Source organism: Macrobrachium rosenbergii, chromosome 14 (genome assembly GCF_040412425.1).
Source record: "Macrobrachium rosenbergii isolate ZJJX-2024 chromosome 14, ASM4041242v1, whole genome shotgun sequence".
In the NCBI taxonomy this organism is placed as follows: Eukaryota; Metazoa; Arthropoda; class Malacostraca; order Decapoda; family Palaemonidae; genus Macrobrachium; species Macrobrachium rosenbergii.
In genome coordinates this window covers 19645303-19661818 of record NC_089754.1, presented here as the reverse complement: position 1 = coordinate 19661818, position 16516 = coordinate 19645303, and the positions used below count along the sequence as shown (strand labels likewise).

General features: G+C 37.2%; 1 protein-coding gene across 1 annotated transcript in view; it reads right to left on the bottom strand.

Moving 5' to 3' along the window:
• Positions 1-16516, bottom strand: part of LOC136845750 (protein big brother-like) — a 59072-nt gene that overhangs the window by 25520 nt on the left and 17036 nt on the right. The window contains exon 2 of the mRNA XM_067115995.1: positions 12604-12690. Within this exon, the coding sequence (XP_066972096.1) occupies positions 12604-12690 (87 nt within the window). The remainder of the gene's footprint in view (positions 1-12603; positions 12691-16516) is intronic.

Below are 16516 nucleotides of genomic sequence, written 5' to 3'. Positions count from 1 at the left end.
AATCAATTGTTTGCGTTGGAATTAATACGATATCTGTGCATAGCTACTGATCTTAAATCTGTCTTTCTCACTTGTTAAGTGAGAAGATTATAGACAGTTTATAAGCAGCATGCTAAACATTAAGGTTAGTGAAGGCGTATTTATTATATGAATTAGGTATGTTTAAGTTCTAGTAAGCAGGAAAAAAAATCTAGCTCTTTTCCTCCTGCAGATATATATAATAATTTCAATCTTTATTATCCTTAGCATCGCTGTGGAGGTGTTATGCAACAGGTTTATCAGGAGAGATAGTAGCTGTATTAAACCATTTCTCATAATGATAACGAAATGGAGTATTTGGGTGAATAATTGCTGACAGTAAATACTAATTTCTAAGCAACTCTTGATTTTCATTAAAATTACAATCAAAAATATTTGTTTCGTCTCAGAGATAGGCCTTAACAACTAAGAAATCCAGGTAAAGGGGGAATAAGGGTTAGAGTGACCTTACTATAACAACAAAGCTTGAGCAAGAATGAATCTGCGAAATCTAGTATCCGAAAATAGGACATGCATGAACTTCCGGAGGACGTGCTTTCAAGGTCAGGATGCACGCAGAAGTTCTTGCTATAATGAACAGTTACTGCAACAAAAAACAAAAATAAACAAGCGGACAACAAGAATTTATCGTCGCTGATGTCAGATATATAGGAAGGAAAAATGTGTTTTTTCTAGGAGAGTTAAATCTTTCCTTGGAAAGGAAAAGTCCCGAATGATTTTCGGAGGAAGATTCTGAAGGTGAATTTACTTTTGACTGCAAAAGAATTTCTGTCATCAAATGTAGCACAGACATTCATTTCGAAGCCGCAGATTGGGAGGATGCTACTAAGAATTGCTTTAGTTTGTGTATCCGGAATGATTTGACTTTCCTTGGAATTTTATTCAGAAACTCTAACAGTTATCAATATCCTCTTCATGGTAAAAAGAATATCTGGTGCTACTTTGGCTTGTTATCCACGCGTCACCTACTCCGAGGTGCTAGTACTAAACATGGCGGAAGCTCCTTGGGACGCCGTGTTTAGTACTAGCCCCTCGGGGATCAAAGTATTATATACACCCATTTCTATGTTGTGTGGTCGACAAATTTTATATTAATAATCGAGATCCTCGTGCGGCCGTCTACTTTACATTTACAATATACTTTTACAGTATGGTGTTTATAGTACTATAGCACCTCGGAGTAGGTGACGCGTAGATAACAAGCCAAGGTAGCACAGAATATCTAATATCAATATTAGTATGCGTGTTTATTTGTATGTGTACTCGTGTCCAAGTGTACTTCTAGTCAAAAAATAGCTGTAGTAAGCAACACGTCATAGGGTCAGCCTCCCGAACGAGTCCTTTGATTAGCTACATTAGCTATTCTGATTTTCCTCTGTCGATAAAGCTGACAATTTTGAAGTAATGTTGCATACCACAATGGCTTCTGAAACGGCAGTGGTAGAAGTTGAACGATTTCAATAAAGAGATTCATTTCATTTAATGGTTCTCCTTCAGTTCATTTGTCAATTTTCGTGATAAAAAAAAATAGCCTAGAGAGTTCTATAAATGCAATTCCTCTAACGTTTTTTCTCAATCTGTTACATTTTCAGGAAAAGAAAATGAGAATGAACTTAAAAACTATCCACTTTAGGTAGCTTTTTTTTCCTGTCGGATCTGAACGGCTGTTGTCATAAATACAACACAAGGAAAGTATAAAGATCGTCTTCTTGAGTGCATCAACTGCTTCACCTTTTCTTTCATTACGTTGTGATTCAGCAGTGCATCTTCACCATTCATATATACAGTTACAATTGTACACGGACATAATATTATATTTGTCACCTTTAACTTCAGCAGTTTTTTTCATCATTCACTGAATCCATAATAGAACTTGGACTGTAGAAATCCCCCGTACAAAATGTTCTCTCTCTCTCTCTCTCTCTCTCTCTCTCTCTCTCTCTCTCTCTCTCTCTCTCTCTCTAGCAGACGAAACTGAGAGAAGATCAACAGCAAGGAGAACGCCCGAGCGAGCCAAACAAAAATTAGTCCCTTGAACCGTTTGTAATTCTGGCGAGTGTACATCGTCTGGCTGAAGGTGTAAACGCGGCTCTCACAATCAACTTGGTTCCCAGATCATCAGGAACCGTTACGTTACTGGTGCTTTTTTCTCTCTCTCTCTCCGTAACGTCTTGTTGATTATGAGTCATTGAAAGCTTTATTATTGTCTTTTGATGGTCGACTGCGGTCGAGTGGTCGAAAGTTTATTTTCTCGATTTGTTAGCAATTAATTGCGATGAGGGAATTTAATTCTGTGTGGATGCACTGTTTTGGATCTTGAATTTTTATAAGTACTTTTACGTAGATTTTGCTGTTCAAAGTGATATTTCATATGTTATGAGAACGGTTATCATAATCTTATTTTAAGTTTGGGTGCTAATAACAGTGATGATGATATACATGTATAGTAACAATAATTATTATTAATATCAGTATTATTGTTGGTGATGTTTATTTATTTTGATGTCATCATAACCTCTCAGAAGGTAAACAGAGTACAAACTATCTGACTGCATCATTATAGAAACAAGCGTAACGCTTCAAGGGACAAGAGAATTTGAAAAAAACAAGAGAATTTAAAGATAATAAACAAGAGAAATAAAAAACAAGAAAATTTCAAAACAAACAAGAGAATTTAAAAAAAACTAAAACAAGAGAATTTAAAAACAAAACAAGAGAATTTTGAAAAAAGAAAATTCTGAAAAAACAAGAGGATTTTGAAAAAAATAAATTTTGAAAAAAAAGAGAATTTTGAAAAAACAAGAGAATGAAGAAAAAGAAAACGAAAAAAATTTGAAACGACTACATGAATATATTCCGGTTCCGGGGACGACTGCGGATTGAGGCATTAGAAAGACGAGGGGAGAAAGGGTGGGGATGAGTGGAGGAGGGGTCACAATGAGGGGTGTAGCTGGATCCTGATAAAGCAAGGGTTGCCCTGTCACATGATACTTTTTCGGTAGACCACCAAACGCATAAGAAGATGGCGGCTCTCCTCCTCCTCCTCCTCCTCCTCCTCCTCCTCCTCCTCCTCCTCCTCCTCCTCCTCCTCCTCCAACCTATACTACTATCTCCTTGGGCTTATGACGTTTAATCTGCAAACCCGTCCTGAGGTTTGCCTACCGTAACAACCACCGCAAAATGGCTGTTCCACCACCAAAAGACAAGTGTTTACCCCGTCTCCCACATGGGAAAGATACATGCATCGTATAAAGTATTATTATATGTTTACACTTATATGAACATATGTATGAATGTAGTATAATATATATGTATATATATTTTATATGTATGTATATGTATTGATATATATATATATATATATATATATATATATATATATATATATATATATGATATATATATATATATATATATATATGAATATACTATATATATTATATATATGCTATATGTATAGATATATAGAAATCATCAACACACAATCACGTGTGGAACAGAAATAAATTTCATAATATAACCACTAGGCCATACAAGTCTAAAAGAAGTTGGAACCTGAGAGCAACTGCATTACCTGGGCAAGCTAACTATACCAGCGAGTTTTCCCCAACTTCCTGACTCAGCAATGACCCAATAGACAACATGTATGGCCTTTAACGCCCTTGCTTTCCACCTGAGAGACCTATCTATAGATATATATTTACATATATCTATGAATATATATATATATATATATATATATATATATATATATATATATATAAGGCCTTTGATATATATATATACATATATATACATATATATATATATATATATATATATATATATATATATATATATATATATATATATATATAACAACCCTTTGTCAACTTTAAGGGTGTTGTGTTACAAGATGTTATTAGGTATATATATATATATCAACCCTTTTGTCAACTTGAAGGGTGTTGTGTTACAAGATGTTATTAGGATGAGGTGTCTAGTCTATTGTATAAGGACGTGACGGTGGCTGATGGCACTCAGCAGCAAGCAGAACCCATAACTGATTGATTGCTCTCATGGTATAGATACCTCTACCTTTACATGAGCAATAAAGAATTTGGCGCTGACATACTCAAAATATTGGGTTAGGTGCAGCCTTATTGCCATTTAAGCGTTCGTTTGTATTTTATGATAGTTTTGAGACTTCGCATCTACCATGTTTAGTCATGAGCTGGTTTCTGGTGTGCAGTCTTCGTGAGCAGTTTATGTAGGAGTTGAGTTCATATAGACTTAGGCTTGTTGCTCTGCTCATTTTGAGTTATTTGTGGTCTGTCCACTGAGCTGAAAAAGTGAGACCCTTGCAATACAAAATAGCAGAACACAAAAGTCATCTGTAATAAGAAGTTACACAAGACTTTGAGCTAAACCACGGCAGCACTGACGAACAGAGACAGACTTGTTTGTCCTCATTAGCGATTTTGTTTTTATCATCGGACGTCATGGCCAACTTTCTCAGTCTGTTTTTTTTTAGGGAGAGGGCGCGTGATAGACTCATGGCTTTATCTCTTCATGTAGATTGTCGTTACCACAGTAATGATGTTATTCTCGTTAATCTCCACTCTCTAGGAAAGAAAATAATTCCACTTTTTCTTGCGTGCAAAGTCTAGATGTCTTTGCAATCAGGGATTTTGGTGCATTTGCGTCAACTTTACCTTTGGGCGGCTTTTTTTTTATTTTATTCAGTTCCTCAGAGAACCATTAGCAGTGCAGTTCCTTCGCCCGCCTCTCTCTCTCTCTCTCTCTCTCTCTCTCTCTCTCTCTCTCTCTCTCTCTCTCTCTCTCTCTCTTTCTTATTCACTAGGCCAGAGTGGACCCGTCTTGTCTTGAAACGGAAGGCCTATGATGACACCTCCCCGTCAGTGCACCTCACGTGGTGCACTGTAGGCATTACTTGAGGTACTTTGCAGCGTCCCTTCGGCCCCTAACTGCAACCTTTTTCATTCCGTTTACTGTACATCCGTTCATATTCTTTCTTCCATATGACTTTCCACCCTCTCTAACAATTTTTCCCAGTGAAACTGCGAGGTTTTCCTCTTGTTACATCTTTAAAAGCTTCTTTCTGTCAGTTTCCCTTTCAGCGTTGAATGACCTCGTGTGTCCCAGCGCTTGGCCTTTGGCCTAAATTCTATATTCTGTCCATGATGACACCTTTTCTTATATAAAACGCCAGTAAATCCTCAGCTCCGAATTTCCTTCGAACTGAGGAAAGAACTACATCTGCCGGTGGAGAGTTTGAGTGATCACCGTAACCATCGGTAAGTACCGCTACCGAGGAGCAAAAACAGGCGTTTTTCGAGGTCGGCTGAAGTTCAGTAGCCCTGGTCTTGTTTATATTTTCCTCCCCAATTTTCTGCCTTCATTGTTAAGTATCTATTTCATGGGGTAGATTTTGTTTTCACTCCTCCTAAAGAAAGGCAGAACGTGCAAGGAAGTAGTTGCTCCATGATGAGGGAAGTTGAAGAGATAATGTGTATTATCAGGTAATTGTCGTTATCCGGCCACAGCAGTAGTGGGCGTTCCTCTAGATTATGATAGCACATGAAATGGTTATCACTCACGTTATTTAAAGCTTACCGACACTGAAAGCATAATTAAAATATTCCTTCTCTCTCTCCCTTTCTCTCTCTCTCTCTCTCTCTCTCTCTCTCTCTCTCTCTCTCTCTCTCAGTAAAGCAAGTTGGCTGGTACTGTGAGGCAGGGTTGCAAGATATGCATTTCTGCGGTGATATTAAGTTCAAACGTCTAACTCTCGTGCCAGGACATTATGAGTTTCACTATTTACATTGTGTTTTTGGGTAAGATAATACCCTTCATCGAATTCATTCTCAGCATTTTACAAACAGAATTTAAAGAAACGTCCGTGATCTTGTTACTTATTTTGTACGTACATAAATAAACACATAAATACAACACACACACTCATATCTAAAGATAGATTGATAGATATATATAGACTAGAAACTAGCTTTGCATAGATTAGGAACTAGCTTTACTCTCATTGAATATGCCAGCACTTTTTCTGCATTTACTTCTTAGTTTTCGATGACAAGCACAAGAATTAGCCATATATGACAGGTTGTATAAGACGTGGCTTTCACAGACGAAAAAGTAGAAATGAGGCATGTAAATGAACAACCGGGAGAATATAGAAAAATAAACGTATAGGATCTTTCGCCACTACACGTTTCTCATAAGAGAAAGAGCTGTGTTGGCATAAGGTCACCGTACCCCAAAAACACAAAACAAGGTCATCTGTTTACACTGAAATGATGAGAAACTACTTTGAACCATGAAGAGAAATGAGAGAAGGGTTACACAATATGTTAATTGTTATGATTAACAGCGAATTTTTATTCCATCAAAACCAGCAGCATTAACCATACCTCCATCTTCCTGAGGAAGATTTTACTGTACTGCAACACATGTCGTGCTGTATTTCAGATGCATGGAATATAGCCACTTTTATCTGGAATCCCAGTTATTCCCAGTGATCCAGCATTGACTGTCTGTGGAACTTGTGGTAGCAAAGGCCATCTTTATATTCCTGCAGATGCCCTTCCTTAGTGCACGAGTATTCTTATATCAAGAAGAGTTCGTCTTCGTGTCTACGTATAGTGCCAGCTAAGTATCAGCTACAGTGAGAGTCGAAAAGAGCAAAGTCTCTTGGTCAACAGTGGTAAAAGTAGCAATGTATATTTCCTTTGAAAGATCATGAATGTCTGAATAGCCTGCAGTAAATCGTATAGACTGCCAACCTCTTTAGATCATCTTTTACCTCTTCTGTTAAGCAATCAGATTTTGTGCATGACATTTTTTTATAGATGAAGAGACTAAGATGATGAGACTGTAGAACAAGAGCGGCCCTTTAAGGGATGTGTTTGGCAACTTTCAAATTGATGATGAATCCTCTTTTAAAAAGAAGCAGTTTAGACTACTCAGGAAAAACAGAGGCAGTCAGAGAATTTCTTGTTACGAGGTTGAATTTCTAAAAGATTCATAAGGCAATTATTTATAGAATAAACAGAAACTGTCAACAATACAACAGGGCTGAAATTCCTGTTTCCAGTACGGTCTGGCACATTTCAGAAACGGTGCTCACAAAAATATCTAGAATATCCTCCATAAATCCAGAATTTCTCAAAAGGGAAATGCTGAGTCATGTAGGTCCATGATGTGATCCTCTCAAGACATAGTAGCGCTCATATAGAGGCCATAATACTGACATACTGGAGGGGTTTAGTTTCCAAGTGGCTAAACAATCATTATAAAGGTAAAAAGAAAATTATACGGGGAAACTTAGTCTTGGAAGCCTTAGCACCCCACAAACACACACACACACACACACACACACACACACACACATATATATATATATATATATATATATATATATATATATATATATATATATATATATATATATATATATATATATATATATATATATATATATATACACATACAATATACATATATATATATATATACATACGTATATACACATACACGTATCTGCATACATATATGTATGCATATATATATAAAATGTCTGTATATATATATTGCTATTCAGTTGCACACATACTAAAAAGAAATTTGACGAAAGCTAATCAAATATCAGTCTCATAAAATACATATCACACCGTAATCATTTTCAATCTCTGCAGTCTTTTTTCCTCACTTTAGGAGACCTCTTGACTTCTCATGGACCTTTTCTTCATCCTCAGAATTTTTTTTCAGTTACCTTGATTATTTTTCGTTCTAAAGAAATTGCTTTGTGGCTCCCTGTGCAGTTTACATCAGTGCGGGATTTTTTTTCTCTTTTTTAGTTTTCTGTAGAAGATGGTTATTTGTCCGTCCATCCACACTTTTTCTGTCTGCCCTCAGATCTTAAAAATTACTGAGGCTAAAGGGCTGCAAATTGGTATGTTGACCATCCACCGTCTAATCATCAAACATACCAAATTGTAGCCCTCTAGCCTCAGTAGTTTTCATTTTATTTAACGGTAAAGTTACTCATTATCGTACATCTGGAAATGCTATAGGTGCCAACAATACGGGCCACCACCGTGGGTGAAAGTTTCATGGGCCGCGGCTGAGAGTTTCATGGGCCGTGGCTGAGAGTTTCATACAGCTTTATACGGTGTACAGAAAACTCGATTGCCCCAAAGAAACTTCGGCTCAATTTTTACTTGTTTAAAAAACAGCCGGAAATATTACTCTTGCTTATTCACTCTGTTGGCTTACTGGGTGGCAAATGTCATCACTGATTTAGTTTAACAATTAGCTGCAGAACATCACTTTTACTCACTTTTTAACTGCAGGTTTGTAGGATGCGCTCGACAGTTTTTTTTTTTCTGAACCAGAGGGAATATAACCCAAGACTTTTTGAGCTGTATTCATCAACTTTTAATTTATTTATTTATTTATTTGTCTATTTATTTATTAATTTATTTATTTTAGATCCAGACGGCTTCCAGTCCGTTGTCACAGCTTTGGTTTTTTTTTTTTTTGAGGACCAGAAGAAATATTACTGCAGTCTTCCTAGGCCGCAGCCATCAATTTCATTTTTCTTTAACTAGAAGAAATATTACTGCAGGTTTCCTAGCCCGCAGTCAATAACTTTGTTTTTTATTTTAATTTTTTTTTAGAACCAGAAGAAATATTATTGCAGACTTCCTAGGCTGCAGTCGGTAGCTTTGTTTTTTTTTATTTGTTTTAAACCAGAAGAAATGTTATTGCATACTTCCCAGGCCGCAGTAATCAGTTTAATATTTTTTATAACCAGAGGGAGTTGTATTACAGGCTTCCTAAGCGGCAGTCGTCTTTTTTTCTTAACTATCCAGAAAGTCATGTTTCTCCTCTATGCTTTTCGTGCCCCTTACATCAATACATTTTGGTGGGGGGGGGGACGCCGGGATGGGGAATGGGGGCAAACACATCAAACTTTAGAACTAACTGGATTATTACTTTCATACAGTAGGCTTCCCGGCAAGGTCACATCATAAATGATTTTTTTTTAATTATGGAGTTCTCGAACATTGCAACAGGCACCATAAATAAACGATTATGCCTCATCCTGCTGATTTAAAGATTATGAATAAGAAATTTCATGGGATGCTCTAATTTTTTTGTTGCACAACATTTTTAGTGATAACCTTTAATAATTGTTACACGAAAAGAACAAGTATAACGAAGGAGTATGTGAATGCATTGTCACTTATGAAAAAATATTTCACTTATTTTGCATTTAACAAAAATATTGTGGACAGTTTACCATAAAAAAATGTTAAGTCCAAAGCGAACACTTGCAGGAGTACAAGGAAAAACATAAATTGTCCTCTTTTATCCATAAAGAAAATGAGCATTTTGTTGGCTGAAGAAGTTAAAAAATTACCAAAGAAAGTGTATTATCTTGGAAATAAAGTAAAGTTCTGATCGTCTACAGTTCATCTCTGTTTTAAGTAGATAATATAAAATGTACTAAAAGTTCATAAAGTCAGTTATTTAACTTTAGAAACTGTTGAATGATATTTAGTATATAGTAGGTACGTAGTGCATTCAACCTGATTCGAACAAGCTCCATAGCAATATGTTCCTTGAAGTTCATACACACTTGTACACACACACACACACACACACACACACACACATATATATATATATATATATATATATATATATATATATATGTGTGTGTGTGTGTGTGTGTGTCTCTATAGCATTGGTGTGCTTTCTGACAACACTCTCTGTCATGTTATGCAACAGTACATTGTACATAGAGAAAAAGACATCTTGTCACTTATAATTCAAGCTACAATTTCACTATTCATTATAATTTTCCCTCCCCATTCCTTATCTCCAATAGACAAGCTTTTCATTACAGAAATGTACAAATTCTCCCTTAATCCATAACAACTTTCAATGTACTGCATCTTTTTTGTACTTTTGTTTCTCACTTCTATCTAGTGATAATTCCACGCATGGACTTCAAACCTAAGAAAATAAGAAATGATCTCCATTTATTACTGTGTGTCTTTTTGGAGTTGTTGGGGGAGTACCAAGGGAGATGGAGGTGGGGGGTGACATCGTGTCATTTATCAATTCCCTCGAATATTTTCGTCTCGTCCTCTGCAAGTGGACGGACCTTTCCACCTCTGAGACGATGATGGACGATGTTAAATTGGTGGTTTGGTCGATGATGTTGTGGCAATAAAGGTAATCGCGGTGACAGAGGTAATCGCTGCGGAGTGGCAGCTTATTCGGGTCCCATTCATGTCAGCCTCGGCGGCCAGTTGTGGCCATAACTAAAACCAAGGGGCCTGTCTGAAACTTCCATCATCATCACCATCTTCTTCTTCTTCTTCTGTCGTGTCTTGGAGTTTGTTCATTCTTCTGATGATGTTTCGTCTAGGTTTACTCTAATGAAGTCTTTGGTTAGATATGTAAGTGATTATGTCATAATGGTTGCTGCATAGAATCGAGATCTGAAGTCACAAGGGTTACAGCAGAGAGTCGAGAGCTTATTACTGCAGAGAATCGAGATCCGAAGTCACAAGGGTTACAACAGAGTTGAGAGCTTATTACTGCAGAGAATCGAGATCTGAAGTCACAAGGGTTACAGCAGAGAGCCCAGAGCTTATTACTGCAGAGAATCGAGATCTGAAGTCACAAGGGTACAGCAGAGAGCCCAGAGCTTATTACTGCAGAGAATCGAGATCTGAAGTCACAAGGGTTACAGCAGAGTCGAGGGCTTATTACTGCAGAGAATCGAGATCTGAAGTCACAAGGGTTACAGCAGAGATTCAAGATCTTATTACTGCAGAGAATCGAGATCTGAAGTCACAAGGGTTACAGCAGAGAGCCCAGAGCTTATTACTGCAGAGAATCGAGATCTGAAGTCACAAGGATACAGCAGAGAGCCCAGAGCTTATTACTGCAGAGAATCGAGATCTGAAGTCACAAGGGTTACAGCAGAGATTCAAGAGCTTATTACTGCAGAGAATCGAGATCTGAAGTCACAAGGGTTACAGCAGAGTCGAGAGCTTATTACTGCAGAGAATCGAGATCTGAAGTCTCAAGGGTTACAGCAGAGATTCGAGAGGTTATTACTGCAGAAATAAGTAAGTATCGAGATCACTGAGCTGAGTCTCCTAGGGCTGGCCCGAAGGATTAGACAGACGATTCTAAGAACCATTTGGTTATTACAACAGGACAGAGAAGAGAATCAAGATCTGAGGTCACGAGGGTTACAGCAGAGAGTCGAGAGTTTACGTCATAATGGTTGCTGCAGATAATCGAGATCTGAAGTCACAAGGGTTACAGCTGAGAGTCGAGAGCTTATTGCTGCAGAGAATCGAGATCTGAAGTCTCAAGGATTACAGCAGAGAGTCGAGAGCTTACGTCATAATGGTTTAATCGAGATCTGAAGTCACAAGGGTTACAGCAGAGAGTCGAGAGTTTATTACCGCAGAGAATCGAGATCTGAAGTCACAAGGGTTACAGCAGAGTTGAGAGCTTAAGTCATAATGGTTACTGCAGAGAATCGAGATCTGAAGTCACAAGGGTTACAGCTAAGAGTCGAGAGCTTAAGTCATAATGGTTGCTGGAGAGAATCGAGATCTGAAGTCACAAGGGTTGCAGCAGAGAGTCGAGAGCTTAAGTCATAACGGTTGCTGCAGAGAATCGAGGTCTTAAGTCACAAGGGTTATAGCAGAGAGTCGAGGTCTTAAGTCACATGGGTTACAGCAGAGTCGAGAACTTATGTCATAAGGGTTACTGCAGAAAATCGAGGTCGCATGTCAATGAAATAAAAAAAAAATTACTTGAGAAATGTAGAGAAACTCCTCTGAAAGAATCAGTTTCATCTGTGCCTGTGTAACGGAGTCGCTCAGTACTCGGTTGAAAAGCAAAGTTCTCTAAGGGAATACAGACAATCTTGCCGATATACCACATAGTTTTCTGAGATGCGAAGACGTAATAAATGCTAAAGTGCTTATTTGTTAATGTGAATTATCAGATACTTGTAATAATGAAATATACAATTTTAGACTAATTTCCCATAGGCTTACAAACAAATGAGAAGTTCAAGTTCAAGTTAAAGGCACTCATACCAGATTTCATAATCTGATATAACGTGATTTCATTCAACAGGTTTAAAAGTTAGGATTTATTTATAGCCATTACCAATTAATGATATGGGAACCAGAGCTAACGCTGCAGCTTGTGCGAAGGATATCATATTTGCAAACTCTCAAAACTCATAAGGCGATATTAAATGATGTGGATGAAAATAAAGACAAGTTGGGAGTTTAGCGTTATGCTCTCTATTTCAGTACAAGTGCTTTTTATCGTTTTAATACTGCTGGGAGTTTGTAGGCCTCCAACTGCATGACTCACGATTTCAATAGACACTTAATTTGGCACAAGATTATTAAACAACTCTGACCGGACTGTATTTTGATTTTTGTCAATATGACATGCTGTTTAAAAATGGAGTCCTGATGATAATAGAGTACTCACCATTTCTGCGTGACCTTCTCTGATGCCAGCCTGGAATCTTTGTCGTCTTTCCTCTAGAGGTCTGTCTCTGTATCCTGTATAGCGCACCTGTAAGTAGGAATACAAGAAAATGAAATGTGAATTCATAAAATCAATTCACTTTTAGTTAATAGGTGCTTATGTTATATACCACTGATTTATCCTTCCTTTCGTGTTGTTTGTAGGCATTCTTGCCAAATTTTGGGCATTTTTGCCTGGTTTTGGGCAGTTATGGCCATTTCTGTCACATTTTGTCAGTTTCCTGTCGAAATTTGTCAAAACTGGAAAATTTCGATTTTTTGACAATTTTAGCTTGAAAGCCGCAAAAAAAACTAATTTAGTATTTATCATTACCTTAATGGAACAAGTATCATCACAGTTAAATTGTTTTACAAAAATTTATCTGAATTTCCCTCTTAGCCTAAGGCTAAAATTCATGGGTATATTTTCTCTTTGTAAGTTTGTTCTTTTTCTCAAGTATTAAAACGTCGACAAAGATTATACGAATCGTTTATATACATTTATTTGTAAGTTTACTTTACTCTGACTCAGTGTCATTGACCCAAATCTCAAACCGTGAAGACAACGCTTCCCAAATCTTTTTTGTTGTTGTGTGTGATCTTGTACAATTTTTGAAGCATTTTTCTCTGTATTTTAGTCCGATATCCATAAGCCAAAATATAATGCACATGACAGTCAAAGAGAGAGAGAGAGAGAGAGAGAGAGAGAGAGAGAGAGAGAGAGAGAGAGAGAGAGAGAGAGGGAAATTTTTTTTAGCAATTCTCTTAGCAATTCTTTCTGTATATTGTATCGTGATATCCATAAGCAAAACTATAATGCATATGACAGTCAGAGAGAGAGAGAGAGAGAGAGAGAGAGAGAGAGAGAGAGAGAGAGAGAGAAAATTTCTTTAGCAATTCTTTCTGTATATTGTATTGTGATATCCATAAGCCAAAATATAATGCATATGACAGTCAGAGAGAGAGAGAGAGAGAGAGAGAGAGAGAGAGAGAGAGAGAGAGAGAGAGAGAGAGAGAGAATGGATCCGGCAAAACGAGCGTGAAGAGGACCTCTCGTGTGAATGAAGTTTGATCCACCGCACTTCCGTTAGCCTTTGCAACAGCCCACCAATCTTGCCCTGGTGATGGATGAGGTCAGCCTTAAGGATGACCTTAATGAGTCGAGTTACAACGAAAAGTCGCGGAGATAAACATATTTGTACAAACATTGTAAGTAGCACACTCCGTCCCCTTAGGTTTCAACTATTTTGGTAACATGAGGAATGAATGTTGAACACAGCGCGGCCTTGGCAAATCACTTAAAATGCCGTGCAACTAAAGATGCGAGTCATGTCGGACGCGCAGTTGACAATTCTGACGAATTTCCCTCCTGCGAGTTTAATTTGGCTCCAAGAACAGCCCAAAAGCGAGTGCGGCCTTGGGACATGCCAGTGACCGCCCCAAGAAATTCCCTCGAACCTCTTTTCCAGTCTTGCACAATCCTTGAAGTATAACAAAATAACTCGCATACAACAGACTAACTTAGTAAGTAAATAAGGAGTGGAACACTATCTAATTATCAATACAACAATCGGATTTTGGTGTGCTGAATTCAAAATCATTTCCCATCTCTCTCTCTCTCTCTCTCTCTCTCTCTCTCTCTCTCTCTCTCTCTCTCTCTCTCTCTCTGATCTGCTCGGAGTCTCAAAATCTGTCAATTACGAAAAAAAGAGAAATATTTGATTTTAATAAAACAGGAAATTTTCTGAAGGTAAAGTGAGTATGAGCAAATAATCTTGAATGGCAGAGCGTGCCATTCTATCATAAATGGAATTCAGAAAATGCCAAGGAAAAACTGAGGGAGTAAAGCTGCCAAAACAGTAAACAGTTAGGAAAGGAGTGTGACAGACTAAATTATAAACGTCTTGCCCATTTTCTTTTTAGTTTTCTGTAAAAGAAAACTATTGTGTCGGCTGTGTCTGCCCGTCCGCACTTTTTTTCTGTCCGCACTTTTTCTGTCCGCCCTCAGATCTTAAAAACTATTGAGGTTAGAGGGCTGCAAATTGGTTGTGTCGATCATCCACCCTCCAATCATCAAACATACCAAATTGCAGCCCTCTAGCCTCAATAGTTTTTATTTTATTCGATGTTAAAGTTAGCCAAAAGTTAGCCATAATCGTGCTTCTAGCAACGATATAGAACATGCCACCATCGGGCCGTGGTTAAAGTTTCATGGACCGCTGCCCATACAGCATTGTACCGAGACCACCGAAAGATAGATCTATTCTCGGTGGCCTTGATTATATGCTGTGCAGAAAACTCGATTGCGCCGAATAAACTTCGGCGCATTTTTTACTTGTTTATTTATTGAGAAATGCAAAACTGCTGAAAAGTTAATATTCACAGGGTAAACATCATGAACAATAATTGCCGAAAGCGATTTATACGGCTCCCAGAAACAGGAAAGTAAGCTTCTTAGAGCATTGTCGCAAGATACATTATCAAAGACAAATAACTAGAAGGAAGAAATATATAAACATGAATACTGACTTCACGCAAATGACTATGCACAGGACAGTAAAAAACCAGCAGGTAATGTCATGGCCCACGGAAACTTACACAAATCATTGATTTGATAATAATAATAATAATAATAATAATAATAATAATAATAATAATAATAATAACCATCATCATCATCAATATAATGATAATAAAAATACAAGTAAATGTCATGGCCATTGGGTGAAATCAATATAATAATAATAATAATAATAATAATAATAATAATAATAATAATAATAATAAATAATAATAATAAATAAGCACGAAGCGAAACCAGATCAGAAGTGTACCCTAAGGTGAGACGACCTTCAGAATATGTACCAGCTGTCACCATCTAAAAACACTTATTCATTCGAATGTGAACAAAAACAGGATCGTTCGTCGAAGGAATACAGTATTTTAAAGACGATCTTTGCTGCCAACCGAACGATCAGAAGCTGACTTTGAAACTTGCAGGGGAATATTCATCCCCGTTATCTGTACAATGAATGTAATATTCACACCTGTTATCTATAATGAATGTATTTTGTAAGTGCGGCTCTTTTAGCAAATAACGGGTGAGGGGAAGTAAAATGATAAGGGAAGTAACAATATACATCAGATTGTTCCGGCTTATAATTCCATAATCCTCAAGTCTCTCTCTCTCTCTCTCTCTCTCTCTCTCTCTCTCTCTCTCTCTCTCTCTCTCTCTCTCTCTCTCTCTCTTAGTTGGCTGGTGGACCTTAGCACTTAATCAAAGATTATCAAATGACCGTATTTCGTTTGTGCTTGCAAAATCATTGCTTGAAATTACAAGCATGAGTGCTTGTAATGGAACTGTCGGAATGTGTCATTTTTCTACGAGAAAGGAAGAACCAAGACGACTTCAAAGAGTTTGACCATTGTCATTTGTCTTGTAAATCTCTCTTTTTTTATTGTTTTAAGGATATGTATTGTGCAAGTGCTCATATCCTCATACTTTCGATCATTTGTTTTGTAAATTCTGGCATTTTGTTTTCTTAAGCAGTTGTTATTTACAGTGGAGAAAAAAGCGAAATTGGGTCATTTTCTCCTGTTCTCTTGTTTTGCTAACTTTTATTCTCATTTTTCTTTTCGTCTTTCATTTCCTTTGATTTCTATTTTTTTTTTTTTTCGTTCTCTCATTTCCTTTCATTATCATTATCGTAGACGTCTTGCATTTGTTCTGATTTCCCATTTTCACTCTCACTTCCCATATCCTTTGAGGTTTCTTGTTGTCCTCGTCTCGCTTCTCCTTTGATTTCTACCTATTTTCTTCTCTTACCTCCAGTTTTTATTCTCGTCTCTCATCTCCTAATATTTCCATTTATTCA